Raw genomic sequence first — 27,018 nt, forward strand, 5'->3', positions numbered from 1 at the left:
AACTTCAGTATTTTTTACAGGTGCAAAATGCAATGACTTTATAGTACTAAAAATATGCAGACAAAAATTACTAAAAACAATTAGTCTTCTATATAGTGTAAAATAGACACAATTTTAATAGCTTGATAAACTTTCTTTCGAGTTCAAGACCCTCCACAAGAAAGCACAAATGTTTGAAGATATAAAGTCTTACCTAGTTTTCGTGAATACCTCTGGTAGTGACACACCAGACAGGGTATTGCAGGGTCTTTCTCTGGGAGGGCTGTCCTGTCCCAACTCTTTGTGACCACATTTTCCCCACCCAAGTTTAGGCAAGAGTACTTTCCACCAGTGTAAGTTTCCACGAAAGGCAGTTGCTGAACACAGAAGCTTCTTCTATCAGTGTCCCTAAACTTGCCCTTTGTATGGGCCTCCACATTCTTGTTGTACGTCAGAACTGCCCAGTGGAATGCAATTCCTCAGTATTGGAATGTAAACTTATTCATGTCAGGCTATACCCAGCGAGGGAATACACGGCAATCAAACTGAGATTATACTGGTGGGCATTCCCAATTTGTAAAAAGATTTAAAATGTAATACTTTAAAAATACCAATTTTTCATACCTTATTTCTGGATAATGAGAAGTAAATAAAATGACTGAACCAATGCTCCTAAATCAAAATCAATCTATTTATTTAGGGCTTACAAAATATATATATATATACACATATATATTTATTTGTAGGACACTGCCTTTAAATAGAAGAATAGCAACTTTAGAGGAAAAAAATTCTAACAAGTAACTGCTGATGCCATCTATCCCATTCTCAATCAGTAGAATATTCAGGAGTAAATTTTCATGTAAGTATAAAAGGAACATGGTCTGAAAGATTACCATTTAAATGCATTTCATTTTTTAAAATATTATCCTCATTCATTAGTTTAACCAAAAGGGGAAAAAAAGGTTACAGCTATTTAAAACAAAAGCATACACTTGCCAAGTATACTACATATGTTACATGTGTGTGTAAATTACCAACTGTTTCTAAAGGATGGCCTGTAACAAGCTCCTATTTCAGAAATAACTATTTGGGAAAACTCAATATACACTTAAGAGTCTCTTTCAAGGCTCATTTAGAAATAAATATTCTAACAATCATCACCCTGAACAAATTAACAGAGGTGGATTGCTCCACACAAATCTCAACATTTAACCTTTGCTTAAAACAGAGCACAAGAAAAAAATTACAAGCGAAGGCCTTGTAAGCTGTGTATTCTCCTCTCTGTTCATTCCTCAGTATCCTGTTGTCTATTTAAGTATGGGAGAAGTACTAAACATTTGATATTTATACTATTAACATTTTCATTCCTTTAAAAATAAAAAATCTAACCTGCACTGTCTTCAAAATCTTTGCAGCACCAATAACAGCAAGAGCGCTGCCACCTTCTATCTGAGCTCTTTTCTCTGCGGCAGTGAGCACTCCCCATTTCCCAGTGCGTTTTCTCTCAGTGAGTCCAACGCGGCCGTAGCTCGTGCAGAAAGCCAACATTCCTTCCGAGGGCTAATTTCCTGCTTCGATGACCCACCCACCCCTCCTGGCTGCAGTTATGTGTTACGCATGTTGTATGGGCACTGTTTCCGCATACCAGCCTCATGACCTCAGTGGCTGCCTGACAGATGCTCTTTTATCAATTTCTATTAATTCATTATCACTCTCTTGTAAGTCAAGGGCAAGTAGGGAAATCTGCAATGTCTGTTTTCCTATGAATCTCCAAGGTCAAATGTTTAGATGTGCTCAGCAATGCAATTTTGTTACTAGAATTTATCTAAGCTGTACTATACACATTGCTCTCCACTAAAGGGATGATAAATTGTATACCTGGCTTGAGGGATTATCATGGAGGGGAAACGGCATACATTTAAATCAAAACAACGTGGGAAAAGCTGAAAGAGGCTGCTTTGGGTCTTACTTATCCCTTCAAGAGAAAAAAGGTGGATCTTACCTCAGCTGTACTGGGGTGAAGAGAGCAAGCAGTTTTTTCTCTCTTGCCACAATCTAAACCAGCAAAGGACAGTGGTGTGATGATGACTACACTTTGGTAGTGTCTATGTCCTCGTGACCCAACTGCCACAGAACAGCTCAGCTAAATTGATCTGCTGCTATCAGTCTACACAGTGGCACAAACAGGTCTCTGCTGATCACAGTGCTTTGTACACAGATGGCAGCTGATCAGTTTGTATAGAAGTTATGGTCCATAACAGCCTTCCCCTTCAGCATGGAGACGTGCCTCATCCAAATTGCCTTTGTGAAAAGTTCAACATTTCACTGTGCAATGCTCATCATGTATGAGTTGAAGAGAGAAGGAAACCTAGCCCTAACATCTTATCTAAAATGACCTAATTCTCATAAAATTCATTAAAGAGGTAAAATAAACAATTACATTAAGGAATCACCAAATAGATCTACGTAACTTGTTAATGAGAGAAAAATGGTAAATGAATTCCAATGAATAATTCAAATTGGCCCCTTACCGGGAAGAAACTGAAATGATCTCAAAAATCAAATAAGATCTCAAATAATGGCAACCAGGAATCTGATATTCTTTAAAGGTTACATGAATGGCACCATTACCTAGCCACTATCCTCTCCCAAATCTGCTATATACCATAAATGAAGTTGAAATAGGAGGCAAGTCCTTGTAAGACAGGACCTAAAAACAATAGCTCAGGGGTCACTCAAATAATACCACATTCATAAAATTCCTGGAAATTAAAAAAACACTTTGACAAGAAAGGAAATAAGCCTACAAATATATGTAATTTCTTAAAAGATATCAAGTAATAAAATGTCAACTAATTTAATGCATCTGAATAAAATGTGGACATGTCTCATGAGCCATATTTAGTTTGTTTAATCTTGTTTCAAGTGGACAACTCTGACAATATTGTTTAACCTGTTTCAGATCCTCCCTTATAGACTGAAGTAGTAAAAACCTACTACTTATCATCAAAAATAAAATACTTAGAAATAAATTTAATAAAGAGATGTATGACCTTTACACTAAAAATTACAAAAAGAGTACTTAACCATGCAAAGGGAAATAATAGAAGATTTAAATAAATTATGAAATATACCATGTTGGATGGCTCAATCTTACTGAAAGTAAATCTTCCCAAATGGATCTTTAGATTCTGTGCAAATCCAATCAAATCCAAACAAACTTTGGACACTGACAAGCTGATTTTAAAATTTATATGAAGACGCAAAGACAGTGAAAACAATTTTAATAAAGAACAAAATTGGGGATTTATGCTATGTGATTTCAAAAACTACTATAAAGCTACACAATTGAAGACAATGTGGTATTTACTGCTACAAGAACTGAAGTAGATCAACAGAACAGAAGAGAGATTCCAGATACAGACCTTTTTAGTGGGCAAAATTCAGTTTTGGAAAAAAAAAAAAAAAACCTCTTCTAAATGGGTGAACTAACATTTCACGAAAAGAGATACATGAACAGCCAATACACACATAAAAACATTCTCAACAACACTGGTCTTCAGAGAAATGCATAAAAGCCACAGTGAGATCACCACCACATATCTGCTAGGAAGGCTAAAACCAACAAGACTGACAATACCAAGGGTTGGGGAAGATATAAAGCAACCAGGATTCTCATAACCTGTTGGGAATGCAAAATGTTACAGCTATTATACACACAGTATGACAGTTATTTATACAATTAAACATGCATGCACCATATAACCCAGCAAATTCACCCCTACAGTATTCAGAAAGTAATAAAAACATATGTCCAGACAAAAAGATATTCATGAATGCCGATAGAAGCCCCAAACTTGAAGGAACCCAAACCATCATTTTCAAATTATGTTTTGCAAAAGAGTAAAACTACCTCATTTACAAAGCTCATCAGAACATGATGAAATCCGACAACCACTTAATATGAGAATTGGTTACATGTTGCCTGGCTTGGTTAAAACAGGCCATGAGATAATTCTGCATGAAAATGGGCAGCAAAGCAAAATTTTGGTTGTCAAAGTCTGCCCCTATAGTCTTCTGACCTTATAAGGATCTCATTTTTGTTTCTGTATTCTCCCTCTCTATCTACCTTTCCCCCTGCACTACCCCATCTCCAAAGCGTTTGGGGTGACTCAATGCCCAGGTTCTCTTCACACCTCCTGTAGCTCCCCCTGTCTGTCAAAGTTTGTATCACAATAGGCCTAATACCAAATATTTTCAACTCTGATATCCACCCACTTCATTCCCTCCAGATTTGGTTACAGCTGGTAAAGGCATCACACTACCAGACATGTAAGTTCCAAGCACTGGAATCATCTTTTACTTCATCTTTTCCATAGTCTGCAATTTTGGTCCCTAAATTTTGCCAATTAGTCCTTCTAAGTTACACTGACACGTGACCCATCTTCTTCTATTTCCCTGAAAATACTAGTCAGGCCCTTAGCTTTGAAACACCAAGGCTAGGATTCCAGTCTTGGTTCCAACTTTGCCAAATCTTCCACAATCTTTTCATTGTACTGATCTTAAAACTTCAGTGGAGAGGCACCTGGGTGGCTCAGTTGGTTAAGCGTCTGACTTCGGCTCAGGTCATGATCTCATAGTTTGTGGGTTTGAGCCCCGCATCGGGCTCTGTGCTGAGAGCTAGCTCAGAGCCTGGAGCCTGCTTCGGATTCTGTATCTCCCTCTCTCCCTGACTCTCCCCTGCTCACACTGTCTCTGTCTCTCAAAAATAAATAAAAAACATTAAAAAAAAAAAAACGTCAGTGGCTACACATCAGTCTCATAGTCATTAGCCCAGCCTCTCAGTTCACATCTGATTGACCACTTGCTTGTAAATTTTGAAAACAAGAGTGCACGATCAAATCCACATTGTAGTGAATGAAAATCTCTAGGCCTGGGCTTCAGTATTTTACCCATCCTAAACCAGCCTGATCTACTAACTCGTCCACTTCAGAAACCTCTGTCAATTACCTTTCATAATCTTGCCCTGTGTTATCTTCTAACCATCTTTATTGCCATGAGGACTCTAACCCAGTGTCGTTTCTACTTCTTGTCCCACAAGCACATTCTTAGAAAAATTAAAATTCATACCTCTCAAGAGGGAGTAGTGATCAGCCAGTTCTTCTCTACTATTTTTGGAGAACTATAACTACTTTATACTCTGACATAGATAATCAATGAAAAATTCCTCTGCTTGTCACAGGGATGTTTCCATATACAAAATTAACTATAGATAAATATTTTTTAAAGTTCACTTAATAGATGTCAATCATACTTCAATAAAAAAATTCACTTAAATGGGATAATGATTTTAAAACCTAGAAGACCCTCTTCACAGTTAACTCTTTATTCTGTATTTCCAAAATTACGTCAGTTAAAAATCAAGATCAGGGGTAAACTGAAATGGTGTCAAGATTCTGAATAACAAGGAATTATTATTTTAAACTATATAAACCATCATAGTAGCAGACCTCTGCAATATATACATAGATAGATACATAAAGAACATATATAGGTAGAGACATAGATACACCGTGTATATATGATTTAGAATGATGAAAATATAATACTCTTAATTTTTCTACTTGTAAAACTAAAGTATAAATACTTAATGGTTTTCTAAATTCATCTTAATAAAGCCAAAAATAACAAAAAATAAAACATAGAAAAGTTTGACAGATTTTGACCACTGCCTCAATATTTTAAATCATCTGAAAATGTTTAAATTAAGAAATAAACAAAAAGGAAAGAAATAAACATTAATAAAGCTGAAAAACTAAGCAGCATATACCTATACCTATACAACATAAGACATCAATTAACAAAGTAAAAATAGGCCTGAAATACATGACTCAAAAAAAAAATTCAGATAACCAAATAACTAAGAGAATACACAATGTTTATAGAGATCTGTAATGTATGAAAATGAAATACCAAAAATCATATATTTGATTGCAAAAAACACATAACCTCTATAAAACCATAGACATGTGACGAAGCAAGAAATACCTAAGGAAATAATTGCTTTTTAATATTTTGAACTTACAGTTCAATATTCTCATCACTAATGAATATGCAAGGTAGTTACTAAGCATACATTACATTCATTTAAATTCTAATATAAAGATAATACACAAAATGAAATAGCTTAAAGTGGATTTCTTAATTCTTGAAGTACTTTTAAGCAATTTCAGTACATCAAAAAATCAACTAGGGGTAATAACAGAATAAATAAATAATAGAATAAAGTCATTTTCCTTAACTCAAATATATGATTTTGTATTCTTTTATGTATATATACACATATATAATTTAACTTATAGTTAAATAAAGAGACCCTGAACTATGATTAACCGAAATTTTATTTTAATAAAGATATTCCAATTTCACCATGTATGATTTGTTTCATACCACAATCTTTAATAACATTCTTACTCTTACTTTCTATTACAGGGGAAATGGTAATCCACACATCCCTCCAAACCAAGCCTCCCCCAAAGTAACTGTGGACCAAACATGGGTTTAGAGTCCATTACACTTAGCAGCAGATAAGCAAATCTAGTTTTTTACAGAGAAAAATATAGTATTCATTGACACACACATCAGGCTTGAAAACCTTTATGAAATAAATACTGTATTTACTTTTGCAAGAGAAATCCAAACGTCACTAAAAAGGAATTCTAAGGTGAACCCATACTCATTCACACCAAGGATCACAAATGACAAATTCTCTGAATGAAGATTCAAGAGTCCTCGTTAAGTCTACTTACTTTGTTAAGACACTACCAGTGCCAGTTTTCCAAGGACTATGAAAGCCTATACTTATATGTGCACCGTTATCTGTGAAGTTGTAGTTATGGCAACCAAATTCCCAACTTGATCCAGCAATTGAGCTCCCTCTCTAGAGAGCTGTTTTGTTCTATGCATCAGGTATCCCATCAGAATATGATTTAAACGGGGTAAGGTTGATCTGAAAGATGCTCAAAATCATGTTAGCTTTCCAGGATGAGGACATTTCATGCTGAAGCAGAGAGTACAACTAACACCTGAAGGGGGAACATTTTAATATATTCCACTGGATCTTCTACACATCTTACTCTATTCTGTCAATTTAGACATCCACCTTATTTCAAATTTAGGATATATTTAGATCAACTGCAACTAAACTCTCCTTTCAATATTATCAACTGTAGTCAAACCAAGCTCACATTTGTTTCATAATTTTATTTGCCTTATTTGGAACTCTTTCCCAACACTGCCTTAAAATCTTTAATATACATTTTTACCTTATCTGTGTGTGTCACGGGAATAGCTGGACTCAAGTCAACTTCAGATACGACAAGTAGAAATTAGAAGAGATGATGTAAGACCTGAAGCAGGGCGGGTAAGCTGGTGAAGAGTATGATCCTAGGCCTGAGGGGAAGAATGATCTAGCAAAGAAAGATAATGAACAAACTAAGAGGGGAAACTGAAGAGCAAATGCAATAGTCTCGATTGTCTAGTCCAACATCCATTCTCTTCCTTCCTCTTAGAAGGATATTTAGGGATGCCTGGGTGGCTCAGTCTTGATTTCGGCTCAGGTCATGGTCTCACAGTTCATGAGTTCGAGTCCCATGTGGGGCGCTGTGCTTATTTTTTTTTTAAGTAAGAAATTTTCATATTATTATTTTTAGCGGACTCATTGGATCATAGAATAAAAGACTATTTTTCTTAGGCTCCTGGGAAACCTGAAGTGGTCATGTAATTACCTCCAGATAATGTAATATTAAAAGAAACATTGTTCCAAGAAATCTGATTGAGAGAGAAGTTAACTTTTTTGTTCTCTTGCCTTTCCTCCAGCTTCTAGCTCCTGCTGCACACAACATCCACCTTGAGGTCCGACCTGATGCTGAAAGTGGAAGCTATGTAGACACACAAGTGGAAAGGATGAAAGCCTGAAACCTTTCACACTGTGGAGCCACCAGACCATCAGGGACCATCTACCTTTAGGGTTCTTTTATGTGACCAAAAAAAATAGGCCCTGCTGTGTTTATGCAATTGTTTCATGAAACCAAATATACAGTAAGGAAAACGATGTCCAACAAGATACCATTTGCCTTTCTGCCCCTTCTTCTGCACCCCTGCACAAACTGACCAGTACCAAGTTCTCCTGAGCATCCCCAGACTCCTTCCTTCCATTACGTAACAGCCTCATTCTTTTCCTAACTAGACTTTCAATAAATCATACAATATTGAAAAGTTATTTCTAAAAGGAAATGTGTTGGGGTGCTGGGTGGCTCAGTCAGTTAAGCATCCGACTTCAGCTCACATCATGATCTCACAGTTCAAGCCCCACATCAGGCTCTGTGGGGACAGCTCAGAGACTGGAACCTGCTTCCGATTCTGTGTCTCCCTCTCTCTCTGCCCCTACCTTGCTCATGCTTGTCTCCCTCTCAAAAATAGATAAAGATTTATAAAAATTAAGGTAACATTTTAGCATCATATCATTAAGTTTTTTTAAAGTGATTTTTTTTCAAGGGCAAGTTAAAAGTATAATCCTGGGGGTACCTGGGTGGCTCAATCAGTTGAGCATCCAACTTCAGCTCAGGTCATGATCTTGCAGTTTATGAGTTCGAGCCATGCATCAGGCTCTGTGCTACCAGCTCAGAGCCTGGAGCTCGCTTAAGATTCTGTGTCTCCCTCCCCACTCATATACTGTCTCTGTCTCTCAAAAATAAACAAACATTTTAAAAATTTCCCATAATGATGAAATTTCTCTTTCACCAGTTCTTATCTTCCCATTTCCCCCCAGCCAACTCCACCACTTCACTGAGACTGGCCCTCACGTCACCCATGACCTCCTAGCTGCTAAATCCAAAGGTCATGTCTCTATTTCCACCTTATTCAGTCCCCTTGCATCACTGGACAGACTGACCCCACATTTTCTTCTCAAAACAGTTTTTAATCTCTTGGTTTTGGTGACACACTGGATCTCTGTGTTTCAACACCATATCCTAGGCAGGCACACAGAGGCAACTCAATAATATTGGTAGAATGAAGAAGACAGGAGGATACGCATATATAACTGCAGATGAGCAATTTAGGACAGAGGTCAATAGGACTCATTAACACTAATTAAGCATCAAGTTGAGGACTCCCTTAGAAGGGCATAACTAATAGCCCAGGGTACTGTTTGGTGCTAGCAATCAGTTCTAGTCATTATGCTCATCACTTCTGAGAACACTTTGATAAATAATTCTCCTAAGATATGAAGTTGTTAGCACACCATCCCTTGTAGTGATTAATTTTAGCAGAAATTTTTAAAGAAAAATATCATTTACTCTTGATAACAATCTGTTTGACTTAATAATTTTTTAAATATTTTAATAATCTATGAAGCAGAATGCTTTTTCAATCTCAATAAAAGTATGTCAGTTTTTAGAGCACTGCTGCTGGATTAGGTAGAGGCAAAAGAACCGTGGAATACTGAAGGGAAGCAGTCGACTCCAGGAAGACTGAATCACACACACACGCACATTTATGTACATGTGTGTATGTTTTAATCTAATTATATACGCAAGTATACACATATTTTTTTATATGTACAGATCAAACTGAACATTTTTAAGGTAAAACAAGAGGACTTTCCCATGATTCTATACCTAGCCACCTATCTTCATTAACTGGGCAACCAAAGGTCCCAATCACTTGCTTCTGCAAAATAATGTGGTAACAGGTATAGGAGACAATGCCTGAGACAAGTGGTTCTTAGGGGCCCTTCCTAATTTTTCAAGCATCCACTAACTTTACATTATTCCAAATATGAATTAAACAAAATCTGATGGTTTCTCTTGGGAGAAAGGAAAGAAAGGAGGAAGGGAAAGAATCAATTTTTTCTTTTAAACAAATAAACAACGTTTAGTAATGCTGGCAATAAAACTTCTAACAAATTTATGTATCATGTCATTTAATCCTATTATAAGTTACCAATATCTCCCCATGATGGAAAGGAAGGTATATTGGAGCAACATATTATCTTAAAAACCCAGTGAGAGCCACTTTAAGATGATTTAACACTTCTTTCTTTTTTTTTCTTTTTTATTTTTCCCATTCCTTCTCCAGTCACGATGTGTCTTCCATGGTTAACCTATGCTCCCACTGTTGTGACTTGGCCAGTAACTGACGGTTACCTGTAATGTATGGGTCCCAGAGCTCTGACGCTCACCCTACCTTCATGCCATATGGATACACTTATCGTCCAATAACGTCACCCTTCCATAACATGATTTGTCGGGGAGTTATTTTTTTTCTTTTTTCTTTTTTTTTTTTTTTTTTTTTGAGAGAGAGAGAAAGAGAACATGCCAGGGAGGGATAGAGGGGAAAGGAGCAAGATAATCTTTTCTTTTTTTTAATTTTTTAATGTTTGTTTATTTTTGAGAGAGACACAGAGTGTGAGCAGAGAGAGAGGGAGACACAGAATATGAAATGGGCTCCAGGCTCTGAGCTGTCAGCCCAGAGCTTGACACGGGCTCGAACCCACCAACCACAAAATCATGACCTGAACCAAAGTCAGACACCCAACCAACAGAGCCATCCAGGTGCCCCTGGGAGAAGGTAATCATAAGCAGGTTCCATGCAGGGCCTGATCTCATGACCCTGAGATCATGACCAGAGCTGAAAACAAGAGCTGGAGGCTTAACCAACTAAACCACCGAGGGGTCCTATCAGTGAGTTATTTTTTTAAAGCCATATTCCATCTCCAGTAAGGCATCATATGACTTATAAAACATTTATACTCTTTAAGGAGACGATTTTCTAATCCTATACAACTCTTTACTAGAAATAAGGAATAGATAGTTGTGTTTTCAGTCCCTACCACATAAATACAGAATCACTCTTCCATTGTTTCACCTTCTTCCATTACTGAAAAAAAACTAGCAAGTTTCAGAGCAATCAATTAACTTATCATGTAGCACTGGCAAGCAGAAAGTAGGCCTGTGATTTTTAAACTCAAGTAGCTCATTGTTTGTCATGTGAATCATAATGAGAATAGTATTTCAGCCTCTCAGAACTGATTAGTTAAATGTCTTGTTTCCCCACTGATCCTCATTATAGCTGCCAGCTCTAATTTAAAATGTGATTATTAAGAGTACCATAGCATAACTTTAATTTTTAAATTGTGGATATATTTGGTATCAATGAAAGAGAAGCACTACTTGTAAATGGACACAGCCAACATGAGACAAATAAATGGTGTGTGCATTTCTCCTAACCTCTTGCAAAGTTATTTGATACCTAACTTACCAACAACCCTAGCCTTTCCGACTAACCCATACAGCTTTGTACAGTAGACCTCTCATTAATGCCACCATCACCAGCGGTTTTGCAACTAGTTCACTCCCTAAAGTGCATGTCTGTTCTAGATAAATGGTCCTATTCTTGTGACTCCACTCAAGCTATCGCTAATGTATGAACTGCCCCTCCTTCCGTCTTATTTCTGTGCCATCACTCATGCTCTTTAGTACGTCCAGACTTCCTTTCCAACCACTGTCCAACAATCGAAATCACAAACCTAACTCGAAATTCACTTCGTTAAGAGCTAGTCTTCATTACCACACACATTAAAACACCACTAATCTTGGAGGGTCTTTTGCATTTTGTGTGGTCTTTGCTATATCCATTTATACTGTATTATTTAATGATACCTAGGCAGTTTTTTCATGCTTCATATATAAGTGCCACATCTCCCCAATCGGACTTTAAGTTATTTAACAGCAGGGAGTTGACCATTTTGCTTCCTCTGCATACTCCAGAACTTACTACAGAGACCATGCAGTAGGATTTGGTGTAAGTTTTAACTACTATTTGAAATGACATGGAAGTATGTCTCAAAATTTATACTCTACCAAACCTATTTTTAGAACGAGACAGAATGACCCATAAACGTGAAAAGGGCGTATGAACGAATCCTAAATCTTTATGGCATTTCAATGTTTAACAGTTTCCACGGCCAGTGCTCTACAAGCATGACATTTACAGTATTGGGAGCTAGACCCTAACACCCGTGCACTGGAAGCCTCCCACCCTCTGTAGAGATAGGTCTTTGTCCCCAGTTCCTCTGGCTCCCATCTTTTGACTACAATCCATTTCTTGGCATCTTCGAAATTTCTAGGATATGACTAGCCGGGGCTTATCTTTTCCTTCAAACTCACAGGCCCTACAACACTGATAGGCTCAGATCATGACCTCACATCACAGTTCATGGGTTTGAGCCCCGCATCGATCGGGCTCTGTGCTGACAGCTCAGAGCCTGGCCTGCTTTGGATTCTGTGTCTCCCTCTCTCTCTGCCCATCCCCTGCTCATGATCTGTCTCTCAAAAAAAAAAAAAAAGTAAAAAAAAAAAAACTAAAACAAAATATTACATATGTTTAAATGTGGTGTGCATCATCATTTCTACTAAAAGGTCTTTCCTTGGATGCTTCTATCATAAATTTGATTCTGTTGAGAAAAATCAGGTTCAACGTTTTAATAAAGGGATTCCCCCTGCCCCAGGATTACGATCCACATAAACTCAAAGAATCTGTATAACAATAATGTTTAAATATCTAGCATTCTGGTTTTTTGCAAATAAATGTAAAATTACTGACAAATTAGTAGAAAAAGATTACAACTCCATGAGTAAACATACAATGTAGGTAAACTGTCTTCCTCTCTAACAAACAATCCAAACAGCAAATGAAAGTTTAGAAGCACAGTCTCAGCCTATCTTTAATATCTAAAATTCTCAGCGTTTCAAAGGAGCCAGCAGCCAAAAAAAAAACCCACATTAATCCAAGTTATTAAATTGTGAATTTATTACAAAATAGGTTTCAGCATTCATACGATGGGACAATTTTAAAAGTGGGAAACTTTTAAGTAACAATTTCTACTAAAGTTCCACAAATGAACTGATTTAGAACACATTAGGACAATGAACATTGTGAATATCTTCCTGCCCATTACACAGAATAAACAAAAGTAATTAAGAAAACCACTTCTAAACCTGCAACTTTAGACAAAACGGTTTTCATCTATTGTTTTCCAGCTCTATTGTTGTTGCAAATGATGCCTTTGAAAAAATTAGGAGGCAAAAAGTCCTTCTTCAAAATATTTCACCTCTCTGCTTATCAGGGGCTATTACTGTGGTTAAAACAGCACATCACTGGGTTGTTCAGTACACAACCTGCACAACTCAGTAACTACCACTGCTCTGCATACAGGACTGGGAAAACACATCCAATTCATACTGTTTCTATCTTCACCCGTGAAAAATGTCCCCTCTGACATTTTTCTAAATGAGAATGACAATAACCTTTGTTTCATTCCTAAATTACCTTTGCTCACCACCTTTCTGATCAAAGAAACTGAATTTATTTTTAAATAAGACTAAGAAAAGTATTACTATAAATTGTACATTACTTCAAGACTACAAATCTTACTCCAAATAAGAGTTTGGCCCTATCTTAGGGCAACACTGAATGTCACAACATCATAAATGACATTACAGCCACTTGCACAAATACTAGTGTTTCAAAACTTGATATATTTCTAATAGATTTACAATAAAACTCATAAAAACATCCATATCACTTAAATTGCTTGGAACAGAAAAGAGTGAGTAAGCTGTCACTGATAGTCTCAAAGGAATTAATAGACTCCATAAATGTTGTAACTCTTATCAGGGAAAATGATTCATGTTTCAACAACATAAAGGTATGCAACCCAAAGAACATTTATCTATCTAAAAGAAAACAAAAGCTCTTTTAAAACTATAAATTGCTGACCTCAATGTCAACTGAGGAATTCAATAAAGCAAATGAAATCTAGAAGCCAAATGGCAGATTTTTCACAATGTATATCATCCTTCTCACTTGATGGTAATCAGGTGTCAAAGCAATTTCATGAGAATTAGTTAAAAATATAAAAATGTTCTTCAAAGTATTTTGACTCAAAACTATCTGTTCAGGATGAATTCGCTGTCAAAATGAGTTGAAACTTTCAAGAAAATTATTAGGTTACTTATTATATACACCAATAAACAATTTCCAGACTACCATAATAAAAATGTGATTAATGGGGAGAATCATCTGTGAACTAGTTGTTTTATAAAATCAGATTGTTACTAGCACCTCAACCATACTATTCTTTAATCAAACCTCAGTATTTTCTGGAGAAAGAAATATCTATGAATCTCTAATGTCAACCTTCAGTACCAGTGAAGACTCCTTCCTATTAAAATAGTATGAACACTATTCCTAAGGCAACATCGCCAAAGGAAACAAACAACTTTGACAGAGCCAATGTCACAGGTGCAACGTGAAGAAATAGCCTATATATAGTCCTAGCTTGTCATTCAGACTGAAACCCCATTCCTTCCTTCATCCCATTAAAGTACTGGCTTGCAAGCATTTGACATCTGGCCAGAGAAAGAGTAACTTATGTCATCTTTTAAAATAATTAGACATAGAGTCCAATGTGTTCATAAAACAGGTCTGAACTACGAGTCCCTTTCTTTTAGAACAGCAGTTTTCTGAACATTGGGTTCCCTTCCCAGAAGTTAGAACAAGCTGTTACTAGACTAGTTAATGATGGCTGGTACTCAGAAAAGACCATCACCAGCTCCTTCACTGTTCTAGGACCTCAGTCTACAGATCTGGTTTACATAACAGACGCTGCATCAGTGGAATAATGAAATCACTAACCTCTGTCCTCTCTGAAGATGCATAAATTTCAAATCAGTCAGTAAAGCAATATTATAATGAAAAGTTCCAATTATTAACTAATCTGTGGAAAGTTCAAGTAACTGAACAATTAAACAGGCATTAAGATGCATAAAGGGCAAGACTTTTAAAGAATTTTTAATATTACAAGCAACTCATGTACACGTTTTCTTTAATTGAAATAAACTATTACATGCTTTATTATGTTCTTCAGTATGTGGAACACATACATGTAAGACTGATCGGAAAACACTAGAGTATTACAGAATTATTACCTTGCATGAGAGATTATAAGTGATTTTTCCATCTCTTTACCTTTGCTAATTTACACAGTAATTATTATTACTTTTTATATTAAAATTATATATAATTTGAAAATATACCAATGCTTAAATATTGTTTGGCTATTCCTTCATCCAAGTTCAGAAACAGAGTTAGAACCTCCAAAAAGAGACCAAAAAGTAGGTCCTACATTTGGAGGAGAAGAGTGTTAATCAATTCTCCATTCCTCTGGGAAACAGAATTCCTAAAACTACAGGAGATGGTTCATCGGGTCACTCCAGGCTTAGTAGGCAGAATTCCAGGGGGTACAACCACCCACACTATACTGCCAGTTTCCTCAGTCATGAAAGGCAGATAATAATTATTCTTACCTCAAAGGGTAGTTGCAATATTAAATGATTATACACACACACACACACACACACACACACACACACACACACACCATTTAAAATGGGGACCTGGGAAATAGAAGGCACTATCAGAGCCTTGGCTATTTTTCCATCATCACTTTATCACTGCTATTGCCACCACCAATGCTATTACCATTACTATAACTACTATTGCCACTATAAGAACCACAAATAAGCAGGCAATAGAGCCTCTCTCCCTCATGGGGCCATTTTCCAAAGAGAATAATGCCTGCCAATCTGATCTGGGAGAAGAAGAAGGGCAAAGAGGCATGGGAATTGCACCAGAGATTGTTTTTCATTAGATGCAGTGTGCCTCTGGCACTCTTTCACTACCCAGTTCACTACCTCCAAAGGCCATCCCAGTGCCTTCTATTACCAGGCGTGTATAAATTATCTTTCCCTGTCTCACTGACTCTGACATTTATTTATGAAAGTTTGTTCATATTTTTAAAATAGATTCTTAACTTGTCCCTGACCCATTCAGAATAATTCAAGAATACACTTTAGGGGCACCTGGATGGCTCAGTCGGTTAAGCATCTGGCTTCAGCTCATGTCATGATCTCACGGTTTGTGGGTTCGAGCCCCGTGTCGGGCTCTGTGCTGACAGCTAGCTCAGAGCCTGGATCCTGTCTTCAGATTCTGTGTCTCCCTCCCTCTCTCTCTCTCTCTCTCTCTCTCTCTCTCTCTCTCTCTCTCTCTCTCTGACTCTCCCCTGCTCACACTGTCTCTGTCTCTCAAAAATAAATAAAAAAACATCAAAAAATTTTAAAAAGCAGACTTTAATATTTTCATGAGAGAGTTAAGTTATAGAAAGGGAATGGGAAGCAGTGCTTTAATAAATTTTGTCAATTTAAATATTTATTTAATAAATTTAAATAAAGATTTAATCAGTTAAAAATTTTAAAATTTTAGTCAAAATAAAAATATTTAATTGTGAAATATAAACAATTGAGGTAAAAAATAACTAGTAAAACTTAGTAGCTGACACCCTTAGTCAGAGAACTTGAACATATGTGTGTAACAGACGAGCCCTAACCCTCCTTGGCCACAGCTGATTGGAACTAGGTGCATATCTGCCCCAAGCCCAATCAGGCTGCAGCCTGCAGAATCCAACAACAAGACACAGGCATGATAGTCAAATGACAGAAACATGAGGGACAGAAGCTCACAAGTCAATAGTCAGCACATATAAACCAAAATCATAGGGAGAGAAACACTAATAGTCGTAGAGAGCGGGAAGCTAGTCCACAGACAAATGCAGAAAGAGACACCATATGGTCCTGGGAAGCAGAAAAGTCAGCAACAGTCCCTGGCTTTCTACTTCTAGTTCCAGGAGGGCTCAATGAACTTCACTTCTCTTTAGATGTTTATGAGATTGCTGTTAATAGAGAGAGACTTTATTCCCGACAAACAAATGTGTCCTAAACTAGCCTGATGTGTTCCTATAACAAATAGACATGTCATCAACATGTCTTCTTCCCCTTGGTTAAAGAGATTATAACAGTGTTTAAACATAAAGTAGTCCTTTCTTAAAGATCAATGTCCCAAGGTAGTTTCTTGCTTTGTTTGTGTCAGCAGAATAGGAAACAACAACAGAAGAATTCTGCAAAGGAACTCAATTTAACAAAAAGATTTTAAGCTTCATGGAAAATCCATTACAGAATGTCTATACAATACCTGCTTCTTGGAAGAAACATGGATTCCTTAATGAACACGGAACCAGAGAGAAGTATATACCAGCAGGTCCCAATATCATCAGGACTGAAAAGAAAAGGTAACAAAACCAGATGATTATCTGTGACAACAACAAAATTAAAACATATATAGCACAAAGTATAGTACCCCTGTTTCTTTTAGAACCATGGAGAACAATGAAATAGCATAAAACACATACATAAAAATACCAATATTTGACTACTGGGATCATTTTTTAAATTACTTTTTATCCCTAGGGTGCCTGGGTGGCTCAGCTGGCTGAGTGTTCGACTCTTGACTTCAGCTCAGGTCATGATCTCATAGTTCATGAGTTCAAGCCCTACAGGGGGTCTGTACTCACAGTTCAGAGCCTGCTTGGGATTCTCTCTTCCTCCTCTCTCTCTCTCTCTCTCTGTCCCCTCCCCATTCTTTCTCTCTCCTTCTCTGTCTCTTTCTCTCTCCTTCTCTCTCTTCTTCTCCTTCTCTCTCAAAACATACTTGAAAAAAAAACCTTCCAAAAATTATTTTGGTCCCTCAAATAAGCTAAAGATACTTATCAGTATATTTAAGTGTTTTAAATGTTCCTTAGGCCTATTGCACCAACCATCCTAAGTTTTTTATCTTTTAATGTTTTTGAACTGAAAATGCTTTCCCTGCTTCATAAAACAAAATATAAAGAAGTAAACAGTGAACCTCAGTTCTCCCAACCTTTTCCCGGCTACGATGCTCCCACATTTTTCTGCCACACTTGTTAGATATTCTTTCAGAGTGTCTTTATGTGTATGCACAGATACACAGACATACATTCTTGTTCTCTCCACAGGCTTTTTTTCTTTTTATGGAAAGATAGCATCCTCTACAGTGTTCTTTCCTTTGTCATAACTCTCAGAGATCTCTTCATGGGAAGCCAACTTTCTTACAGATGTGCCATATTTGCCTTAACCAACCCTAGTGACAGTCATTTCTGTTGTTTTTAATCATTTACAATCATTTAAAAGTAAATAAATCAAAACTGCTATAAGGAACTTGGTGCATGCAGTATTGACTATAATCAGTCACCAGAAGTGCAACTGTTGGGTCAAAGGGTACGCACACTGTCATTCTGGTAAAAGTCAAATTGTCTTCCGCAGGCGCTTGGCAACTTATTTGCCTACTTACTTCCACATGCCTTACTACTACAGTTTGTTGTTCATCAAATGCTTCACAATTTTAGGATAAGGGTTTGTTCTAGGTGCTTAGGATACTTCAGGGAACCTCAACAACAACAATGAAAAGGCCCTTTCACTCATGGAGTTTATATTCTGTTGGGACAATACAGATAATAAACAACAAAAATAATAAACTGGTTAATTATAAATCAGTGCTCCCAGGAGAGAAATTTGTATAGGTTAAGGAAAAAGGGGGTGGGGTGATATCGTTTGCAATGGGTGAGCAAGGTAAGTGTCACTGAGAAGAGCATCTGAGTAGAGGAAGGAGCAGACAGCCAACTGAGTCACTAAGGGCCCAGCCTTCCAGGCAAAGGACAGGGAGGACCCAGAGTTAGCCTAGCAAAAACGACAGGGTGGTGTGGTGGAGGAGGGGTAAGCCGGGGTGGGGGCCACGAGGAATTCTACCATTGAGGCTTTTTCTCAATCTCCTAGGTGTTTGCCAATCTGCTTGATGAAAATGGTACCTTAGATTTTTTTTTCCATTTCTTTTTCTTAGTATTATGACAAGAGCATCTTTTTCTTATTTCCATGTGCCCTATCTTTTTCTGTGTAATCCGTTTACTACTCTTAACTAAGTTTCTATTAAGTTGTGGAACTTTTTCTAATCTAGAAGCACTTTATAAAAATTGTGTTTTGGGGCACCTGGCTGGCTCAGTCCGTTGAATGACTGTCAAGATTCTTTTTTTTTTTTTAATTTTTTTTTAATGTTTTACTTATTTTTGATACAGAGAGAGACAGAGCATGAGAGGGGGAGGGGCAGAGAGAGAAGGAGACACAGAACTGGAAGCAGGCTCCAGGCTCTGAGCTGGCTGTCAGCACAGAGCCTGACGCGGGGCTCGAACCCACGAACGTGAGATCTGACCTGAGGTGAAGTCGGAGGCTTAACCAACTGAGCCACCCAGGCGCCCCAGACTGTCGGACTCTTGATTTCGGCTTATGTCATGATTCCTGGGTGGTAGATAGAGCCACACTCAGTGCTGAGCCCGCTTAGGATTCATTCTCTCTGTCTCCTTCCCTCCCCTGCTCGCATGCATGTGTTCTCTCTCAAAAAAAAAAAAAAAAAAGTCAGTATTTTAAAGTCTTATATTACGTTTTTAGAGAGAGCACACGTGCACACAAGCAGGGGAAGAGGGGCAGAGGGAGAGACAGAATCCCAGGCAGGCTCCATGTTCAATGCAGAGCCTGATGTGGGGGCTTGATCCCAGGACTCTAGGATCATGACCTGAGCCAAAATCAAGAGTCAGATGCCCAACCAGCTGAGGCCAAACCCAGCCACCCCAAAATTAACCTTTTTGAAACACGTGCCACCTTTTCCCTCTATTGTTTGATCCTTTGTGCTTTTTGCCATGTGTAAGTTATTTTATTTTATATAGTCAGCTTTCCCAAATTTATTAGTTACCATACAAGCTCAGCTACTATTAAAACAAAACAAAAAACTAAATACTATAGTAATGGTTTAACCTGGACAGAGTTCATTTCTCTCTCACACATATTATAAACAGCCTGAGCACCAAGGACCCAAGACTGACAGGGCAGTTCCACGGTACTGAGAACTTAGGCTCTTTCTACTGAGTGGCTTAGTCACCCCCACCCATCGTGTCCATGTCATATTCTAAGGTGGCAACTCCAAACCTCCCACGTCTTCACACTCTATCTCGGGGCGGGGTGGAGAGGAGGCACATGGAGCACACCCCAGTGCTGCTGAGAGCACAACATGGAGGGCGCGCAGCCCTGGTCCTGTACCACAGTGAGCCACCTGTGTGCCGCGGGGGCGTCCTCAACACTCTCCCCCAAGTCTTTCCTTTTCAGGGGATGGGGAGATATAAATAAATTCCAAAAGTTTTTAAAGGACAAAACATCCTATTTACAATTCTGAATAGTTATTCAAGACACCAATTACTATCAAGTAATCACTTTCATTTTGTTATTTGCTTACAAACAAATCAGCAGCTAACCACCATTTCCCCCAAGTCCTGTCTTAACCAATTTCACAACTCCTTGGTCCTCGATGGCAATGCCTTGTGAAAATGTATAGGAACATCTTATTGAATAGAGTTTAGCTCTAATGAAACCATAAAAGTTAAATGAGTTCTCAAATAAGAATACAAAATACAGTACTTCAGAAATAATTCATAGCCTTTTCTCTCCAGATTTTAATCACTGGCTTTTGCAATCTACAATCATTTACCTAGTTTGGGGGTGGGGGGAGTGGGGGGAAATACTTGTCTTTCTTAACATAAAGTGATAGCATTATTATTAAAGTCAAACTTAGGTCACGTAAAAAGTGTGTTCTTCCAAATGCAGGCATCGCTAAATTGTTTTTAATAACAAGTAATAAAACATTGAAATAAAAAGGGGAAAAAATTTTGTAAACTTAATCTCTTCCTACAATGTTCCCTTTATCACATAACAGTTGGACAAGAGAAGTGAAATCTAGAAAAATAGGAAATTAAGGTAGATCACTGCTTATCAACCATGTGGCCTTGGACAACTTACTAAAGTGACTGCAAGGATTAAATGAACAATGCTCATGAAAGGCAAACAATGATTATTCTAGAGCTGAGGCACCGGGGTGGCTCAGCTGGCTGGGCATCCAACTTTGGCTCAGGTCATGATCTCACAGTTCATGGGGTTAAGCCCCACGTTGGGTTCTGTGCTGACAGCTCAGAGCCTGGGGCCCGCTTCAGATTCTCTGTCTTCCTGTCTCTTTGCCTCTCCCACACTTGTACACATGCGCGTGCTCTCTCTCTCAAAAATAAATATTTAAAAATTTAATCAAAAAATAATTATTCTAGAGCTTTTTATCATGTATCACGGTATAGATTAACTTTGACATAGAGAATAGAACATTTGTTGGCTTTCTAGTTATTATATATCTGTCCATTTTGAAGACAAATTACTATGGATGAAGTAAGTGCAAGATTTGTAAACTCAGCTTTCCATGAAGCTAGCTAATAAGAGATGGACTGTAACAATAATTATCTGGGACTAATGCTGGGGTTTTATTTTGCCCAATGGTTCTCAAGCTTTGTCATGCATATGAATCACTTGGGATAAGAATGCGTGCTCCCAGGCACTACCTATTCCACACAACCCATAATCTGTGTTCATGAGGGGGGAGATCCAACACAGTGCCTTTTAAACAAATATCCCAGGTGACCTTTATGCATGAGGCTTGTCAACTTTGAAGAATCTTTAGAAAAACTACAAGAAAAAAAAAGTACAACTCTATCAATATCTATGCAAGTTAAGTTGCAGGTATTGTATTCACCAGTGTTGTTTTAAAATTTTTTTTAAATAATTGTTTTATGGTTTAAAAATATGAGCTAAGGGGACAGGACACCTGGTGGCTCAGTAGGTTAAGCATCCAACTCTTGGATCCAAGCTCAGGTCATGATCCCAAGGTTGTTGGGTTGGAGCCCTGTGCTGGGCTCCATGCTGAGCATGGAATCTGCTTAAGGGTTTTCTGTCTCTCTCCCTCTGTCCCTCTCCCCTGCTTGTGCTTGCTCACACTGCTCTCTAAAATTAATTAATTAATTTTGGAGCGCCTGTTTGGCTCATTCAGTTAAGCATCTGACTCTTGATTTTGGCTCAGGTCACGACCTCATGGTCATGAGACTGAGCCCCACAGCAGGTTCTGTGCTGGGCATGGAGTCTGCTTAAGATTCTCTTTTTCCCACACCTTCTGCCTCTCCCTTGCATGCACATTCTCATTCTTGTGCTCACACACGCTCTCTCTATGTGTGTGTGGGTCCATACACACACACACACATATATATGTATATATGTGTATGTATATGTATACGCGCGCGCGCACACACACACACACACACACACACACACATACACATACATATATGCATGCCAAGGGTTGAAATTACAAGCTAATGGCAAAAGCTGAATCTTGGAACAAACCTAACTGGGCATTTCTAAATAACCTGAAGTCTTAACATCACCAGTAATGGGTAGAAAAGAGAATCTTAAAGATTAAAAAAATATATAAAGCAAAGTAGTACTTTGCAAGTCTCTCTGATCAGACAAAATGGACACTTAAGAAAAGACCTGTAATTTTTTAGATTGAACTAAGAACTATAATAGACAACCGATTTGATACTAATACAGCCCATCCTACAGTCAACAAAATGAAAGCCACAAAGCTTAGGTATATGACAAGGTACTCTGAAAGCTGCCTATTTTTTATTTCATCAACAAGGAAAAAATGAGTATACCCAAACAAAACAAAATTTAAACAGACCATTACAAAATAGCCAAATCACTCCCGGTATAATTAGATAGAAGGACTCTGAAGTCATCAAAAAGGAATGATGTCTTTTAAGCCAAGACTAAGCCCAAATGGCATGTGTAGACTTGAAATAACGGGGAAGAGGCAAGTGTGTAATCTTTCTTTCCCACCGCATTTCCTTCTCTTCCTCAACACAAACCCACTACTGCTGACAGGCTGCTTTGCTGTCTGTTCCTTCCCCCTCTGCCAATCTGCCCAAGATGTTTGCCTTTGTCATCTACAATCACACTGTACCTTAAAGGAATGGCTCAAATCCTATTTCTTTAATAAAATCGTCTCACTATTTTCCAAATTCGAAAATATTTATCCCACCTAATTTCGTTCTATTTTGTATTTTTCTCTATTGAATTCTTAGTCCTGAAGTATCTAGGTATCTTCCTCCAACTGCACTGAATCTCCTTTTACACAGAACTCTGTGCTGCACCAGGTAGAAACTGGGCACCATTTTAGTTACCATTTGCTCAGGTAAACCAGATCATGTTTCTGCTTATAACCCATGGTTCCCTAACAACATAAAGTCCAAACCCCTTGGCAAAGCACATGAGGGAAGCAGTATGTGGCTATACAAAGGAAAACATTTGGGAGCATACATTCTTTCCTACTAGCCATGTGATCCTAACGAACTTAAGTTCTGAGATTCTAGTTCCTCCACTGTAAAATGGGCCATCAATACCTTTTTCACAATGTTACTTGGATTTAACAAAACAGTATATATGCAGTGCCTTGCATAATAGGTACATAAAAAATGCTGGTTTTCTTCATCTCTTTTCCTGTCTTATGACCATTTCTAAAAGGGCTAATATGCAACTTGACTCTCTGCTCCCCAAATATACCCTACTGCAAACTTCACCCTGTTCAGCCATGCTACACATTTTCCCCACCAATGCCTCAGGGCCTTTGAACAAACCTGCTGTTCCAGCTTCTAAACAATACCTTTAATCTAGTAAATTCCTACTCATCCTTTGAATTCCAGGCTAACTACCACTTCCTCTGAGAAGTGTTTTAGTAGCTTCCAAATAAAGTGAGTCACTTTCCTCCTGAGTTCCCAGAGCATTTTGTACATGCTCACATTAAGCAGTTGCCATAGTCATAATATTTATTTTAGGAGTCTTCCCCCATTAGCTTTTAAACTCCTCTAACTCATCAGCACCCCCAGTATATATACACTACGCAATGCTTAACTGGCACTCGGCTATTTTCTTAATTAATTAATAATTTAAGAGACACCAACTTAGATATAGTATTTAAAGTGAAAGTCAAAGATGCGAATATCAATTTACTAGTAATTAGAAAAATAAAACTGGGCTAAAAGAACTTCCTTAGCAATATCCTGTCAGTCCACAAGGTGGCGATGTCTCCACGTGAAAGAGCTGTGTGTGGTGTTCCCATTCCATATTTATAGAGCAGGAAGCTAATACAAGTGATCAAGTTGAAGTCCACAAGGGAGTTGAAAGAATCATTCATCACCATCAAAAGAAAACTGTTTAACTCAGCAAATATGGCTATTAGAGAACAAAAAAGCAACATGAAAAGGCTACTTTATTCAGTTGTTAATACAATATGAAAACTTAATGGAGATTTGTGGAGCCCAATCAACCAAAAGGGCTGCTTATGGCAATAAAGGAAAGTGAGGAGAGAGAAAGACTTGTAACAAAACAAAAGTGGCGGGACTGGGGGAAGCGGCTGTGGACAAAAGGTACTTAGCTAGCATAATACTCAGCTCAAAATAGACGTCTAAGGTGGTGAGGGGTGGCGGCGACAAATAGTAACCGAAAAAATGGTAAGAACAGTGCTCTTGCCAAATCCAAAAAATTTTGGACCAGAAATTAATGCTTTCCGACATAAGCCTGACAAAATATGGCATGAGGAGGGCATTGGCGCTTCAAGAAGGAATCCCTCCCACTTTAGCAGATCAACTGCAACACAGCATTGGCACAAGTCAGAAGTGACCCAGGAAGCGAAGAAGCGCCTCTGCGGGGCTATCTCCGGGCACTAGAACACAGAGAAGCGGGAACACGGCACAGTCATGGTGAGTGAGAATGGGCAAGACCAGCACCAGTGAAACGTGTGCCAACAGTGGTTTGGAAGACCAGGCGGGGAAGAGGTGTGCAGAGCAGTCACAGAGAAGTTCCGTACCACTGAAACCCCACACATCAAACACCGGTGCTGTGGAGATTTTAGAGAGGATGTTAGAACATATTCAAACAACAAAGCCACTGGCGTCTGAGAGGAATGAAGACAGACAGTATTCTATTCACTTTTACGTGGGCTACTGGCTCCACATCTGGGGTAAAAGACCAGGAAAGGAAACAAAATGAGGACTAACAGAAACTCCAATAACTAAATGGAGACAGCTGCCAGGGACCCAAACTAGGAAAACACCTGTTTCGTTTTCTGTATCCACTATCTGGGCAGCAGCATCCAACCAGAAGATGAAAGCAGAAAGCAGAAACTCTTCCTACTCTCCTCCTCCCCAGCCCATCATCACCAGCATCACGTTCTCCTGGGGCCTCCCCCAGGCCTCGCACTGGAAGCCCTCTGCTCAGGGCGGGTCCTTGTTTCCACTCACCTATACTGTCTTTATACCCTTCTGATGGGCTTAGATTTGCACCCTCAAATACACAATCATGCCAAAAACCAACATGAAAATCACTTTGCTTATTTACAGCAAACTGTCCTCCATCCTTTTGCAAGAGTCCGCAGTTTGTTCACATCAGAGGTTTTGAATATGCACTTGACAAGTCCCTTGGGACGACACATTGTCCGACCTTCTCCTAACCATAATAGCTACTGCTATTGAGCTAAATAGGATTTCCTACGAACAAAGTGTTCCGTGGCTTAAAAAAGAAGTTCTAACAATGGCGACCTTCCAATATGCAGATGGCTTTTCAGATACACAATAATTTTCATCTTTTTCACAAATACACTACATCACTTTTGTTACTGGGTTTATCAAAAAGTTTAATCATTAGTTGTTTTTTTTGTTTGCTTGGGTTTTTTTTTTCCTTCTTCTCTGATGGGGCTGTAAGCTCAAAGACCAAATATGTATTATTTGTATTATTTGTATAAAATATAAAACATATTTTAGAAATAGCTCTACCAAGATTTAAAGGTTATAGCATTTATATTTTTAACCTATAGAGAAGCAATGCTTTATTATAAAATTATATACTTAATAATATTTAATTATATATAAATTACCATACCTATCAAATTAAGACATTTAAAAAGTAGAGGGGAACTTTTGGTTCTATTTCATAAAAGTTCTAAATTGTAAGGACATTACTTCCCTTTTATAAATAAAAACTCTGGGGAGGGGGGAGCACCATTTTAACATTAAGTTTCTCAGAAAATCTTTATTCTCCATTCTTTAGCAACTCAATGACAGGGGCTTGGAACCATGAAAAAGTAAAGTATCATCAGTAAGAACTCTGAAAACCGATGAAAATATTAAGGCTATTTCGGCTTCATTTGGGGAGGAAATTAGTATTCTGAAATATTGGGAATATAGTAGGCATTTATTTTCTGAAAATCGTATTTCACATAACCAGCAGAATGGACCATATAAAACTACTGAAGAACCAGTGAAGCCCAAAATGATGCAGCCTCATTCATGGAGTCATTCTTAAACTTATAAAATTCATTCAAAAAATGAAATGAAGCAGTGATTTCTTGGGAGCCATTAAGTTATTCAAAACACTTTTTTTAATGAAAGAAAAATGTCAATGCAAATTATATATTTATTATAATACATCAATCAGTCATTCAGCTACACTGAGGGTGGAAGCATGTATTTGAGGACTCAAGAAACAATTTATCAAATTTAAAAGAGCAGCCAAATCTGAAAAAAACTGACTCTGGAAAACTACCACTAACTCGTACTTAACAGAATGATATGAAAATAATTAAGCCTTATTACTGAATATATATTTCTTTAAGTAGCCCTAGTTGAGAGTTCAGAGGTTTTTTAATTCACTAAGTAGTTTCACAAAAAAATTGATACAAAGAATCTAACACCTAACATGCTGTCAGCTCTTTTATTACAAAATTAGAGCACAATGAAGGTCTTTATCGGCTGATCTTCCTTTGCAAAAGGCGTATCTTCCTCTAAAGTAAATTCAAACAATAACAGAGAGCAGACTAATGAAAATTTCTGTACAAGGCATGGCAAATGTAAACCTGAAACACAAACACAGTGTCTGCCCTGACAGAGTTTACCAGCTAAATAAATTTTTGAAATGTTATTTACTCTTCCATCCACCACAAAAATTAAACATTTTAATTTAAAGACCGATAATAAATATGAAAATATCATTGCTAAGAAACCTTTCAGTGTTACCAAGTGTATGTGAAACA

At 37.8% G+C, this 27,018-nt stretch overlaps 1 protein-coding gene across 8 annotated transcripts in view; it reads right to left on the reverse strand.

Annotated features, from left to right (window-relative positions):
* Positions 1–27,018, reverse strand: part of RAPGEF2 (Rap guanine nucleotide exchange factor 2) — a 252,639-nt gene that overhangs the window by 134,376 nt on the left and 91,245 nt on the right. For 7 of the 8 annotated variants that reach the window (XM_029939372.1, XM_029939328.1, XM_029939338.1 and 4 more), the window contains exon 4: positions 17,134–17,217. In XM_029939372.1, the coding sequence (XP_029795232.1) occupies positions 17,134–17,217 (84 nt within the window). Of the gene's footprint in view, positions 1–7,307; positions 7,407–17,133; positions 17,218–27,018 lie in introns of those variants that run through there. The other variant, XM_029939391.1, reaches the window with a different exon arrangement.

The sequence above is a fragment of the Suricata suricatta genome, chromosome 1, assembly GCF_006229205.1.
Source record: "Suricata suricatta isolate VVHF042 chromosome 1, meerkat_22Aug2017_6uvM2_HiC, whole genome shotgun sequence".
In the NCBI taxonomy this organism is placed as follows: Eukaryota; Metazoa; Chordata; class Mammalia; order Carnivora; family Herpestidae; genus Suricata; species Suricata suricatta.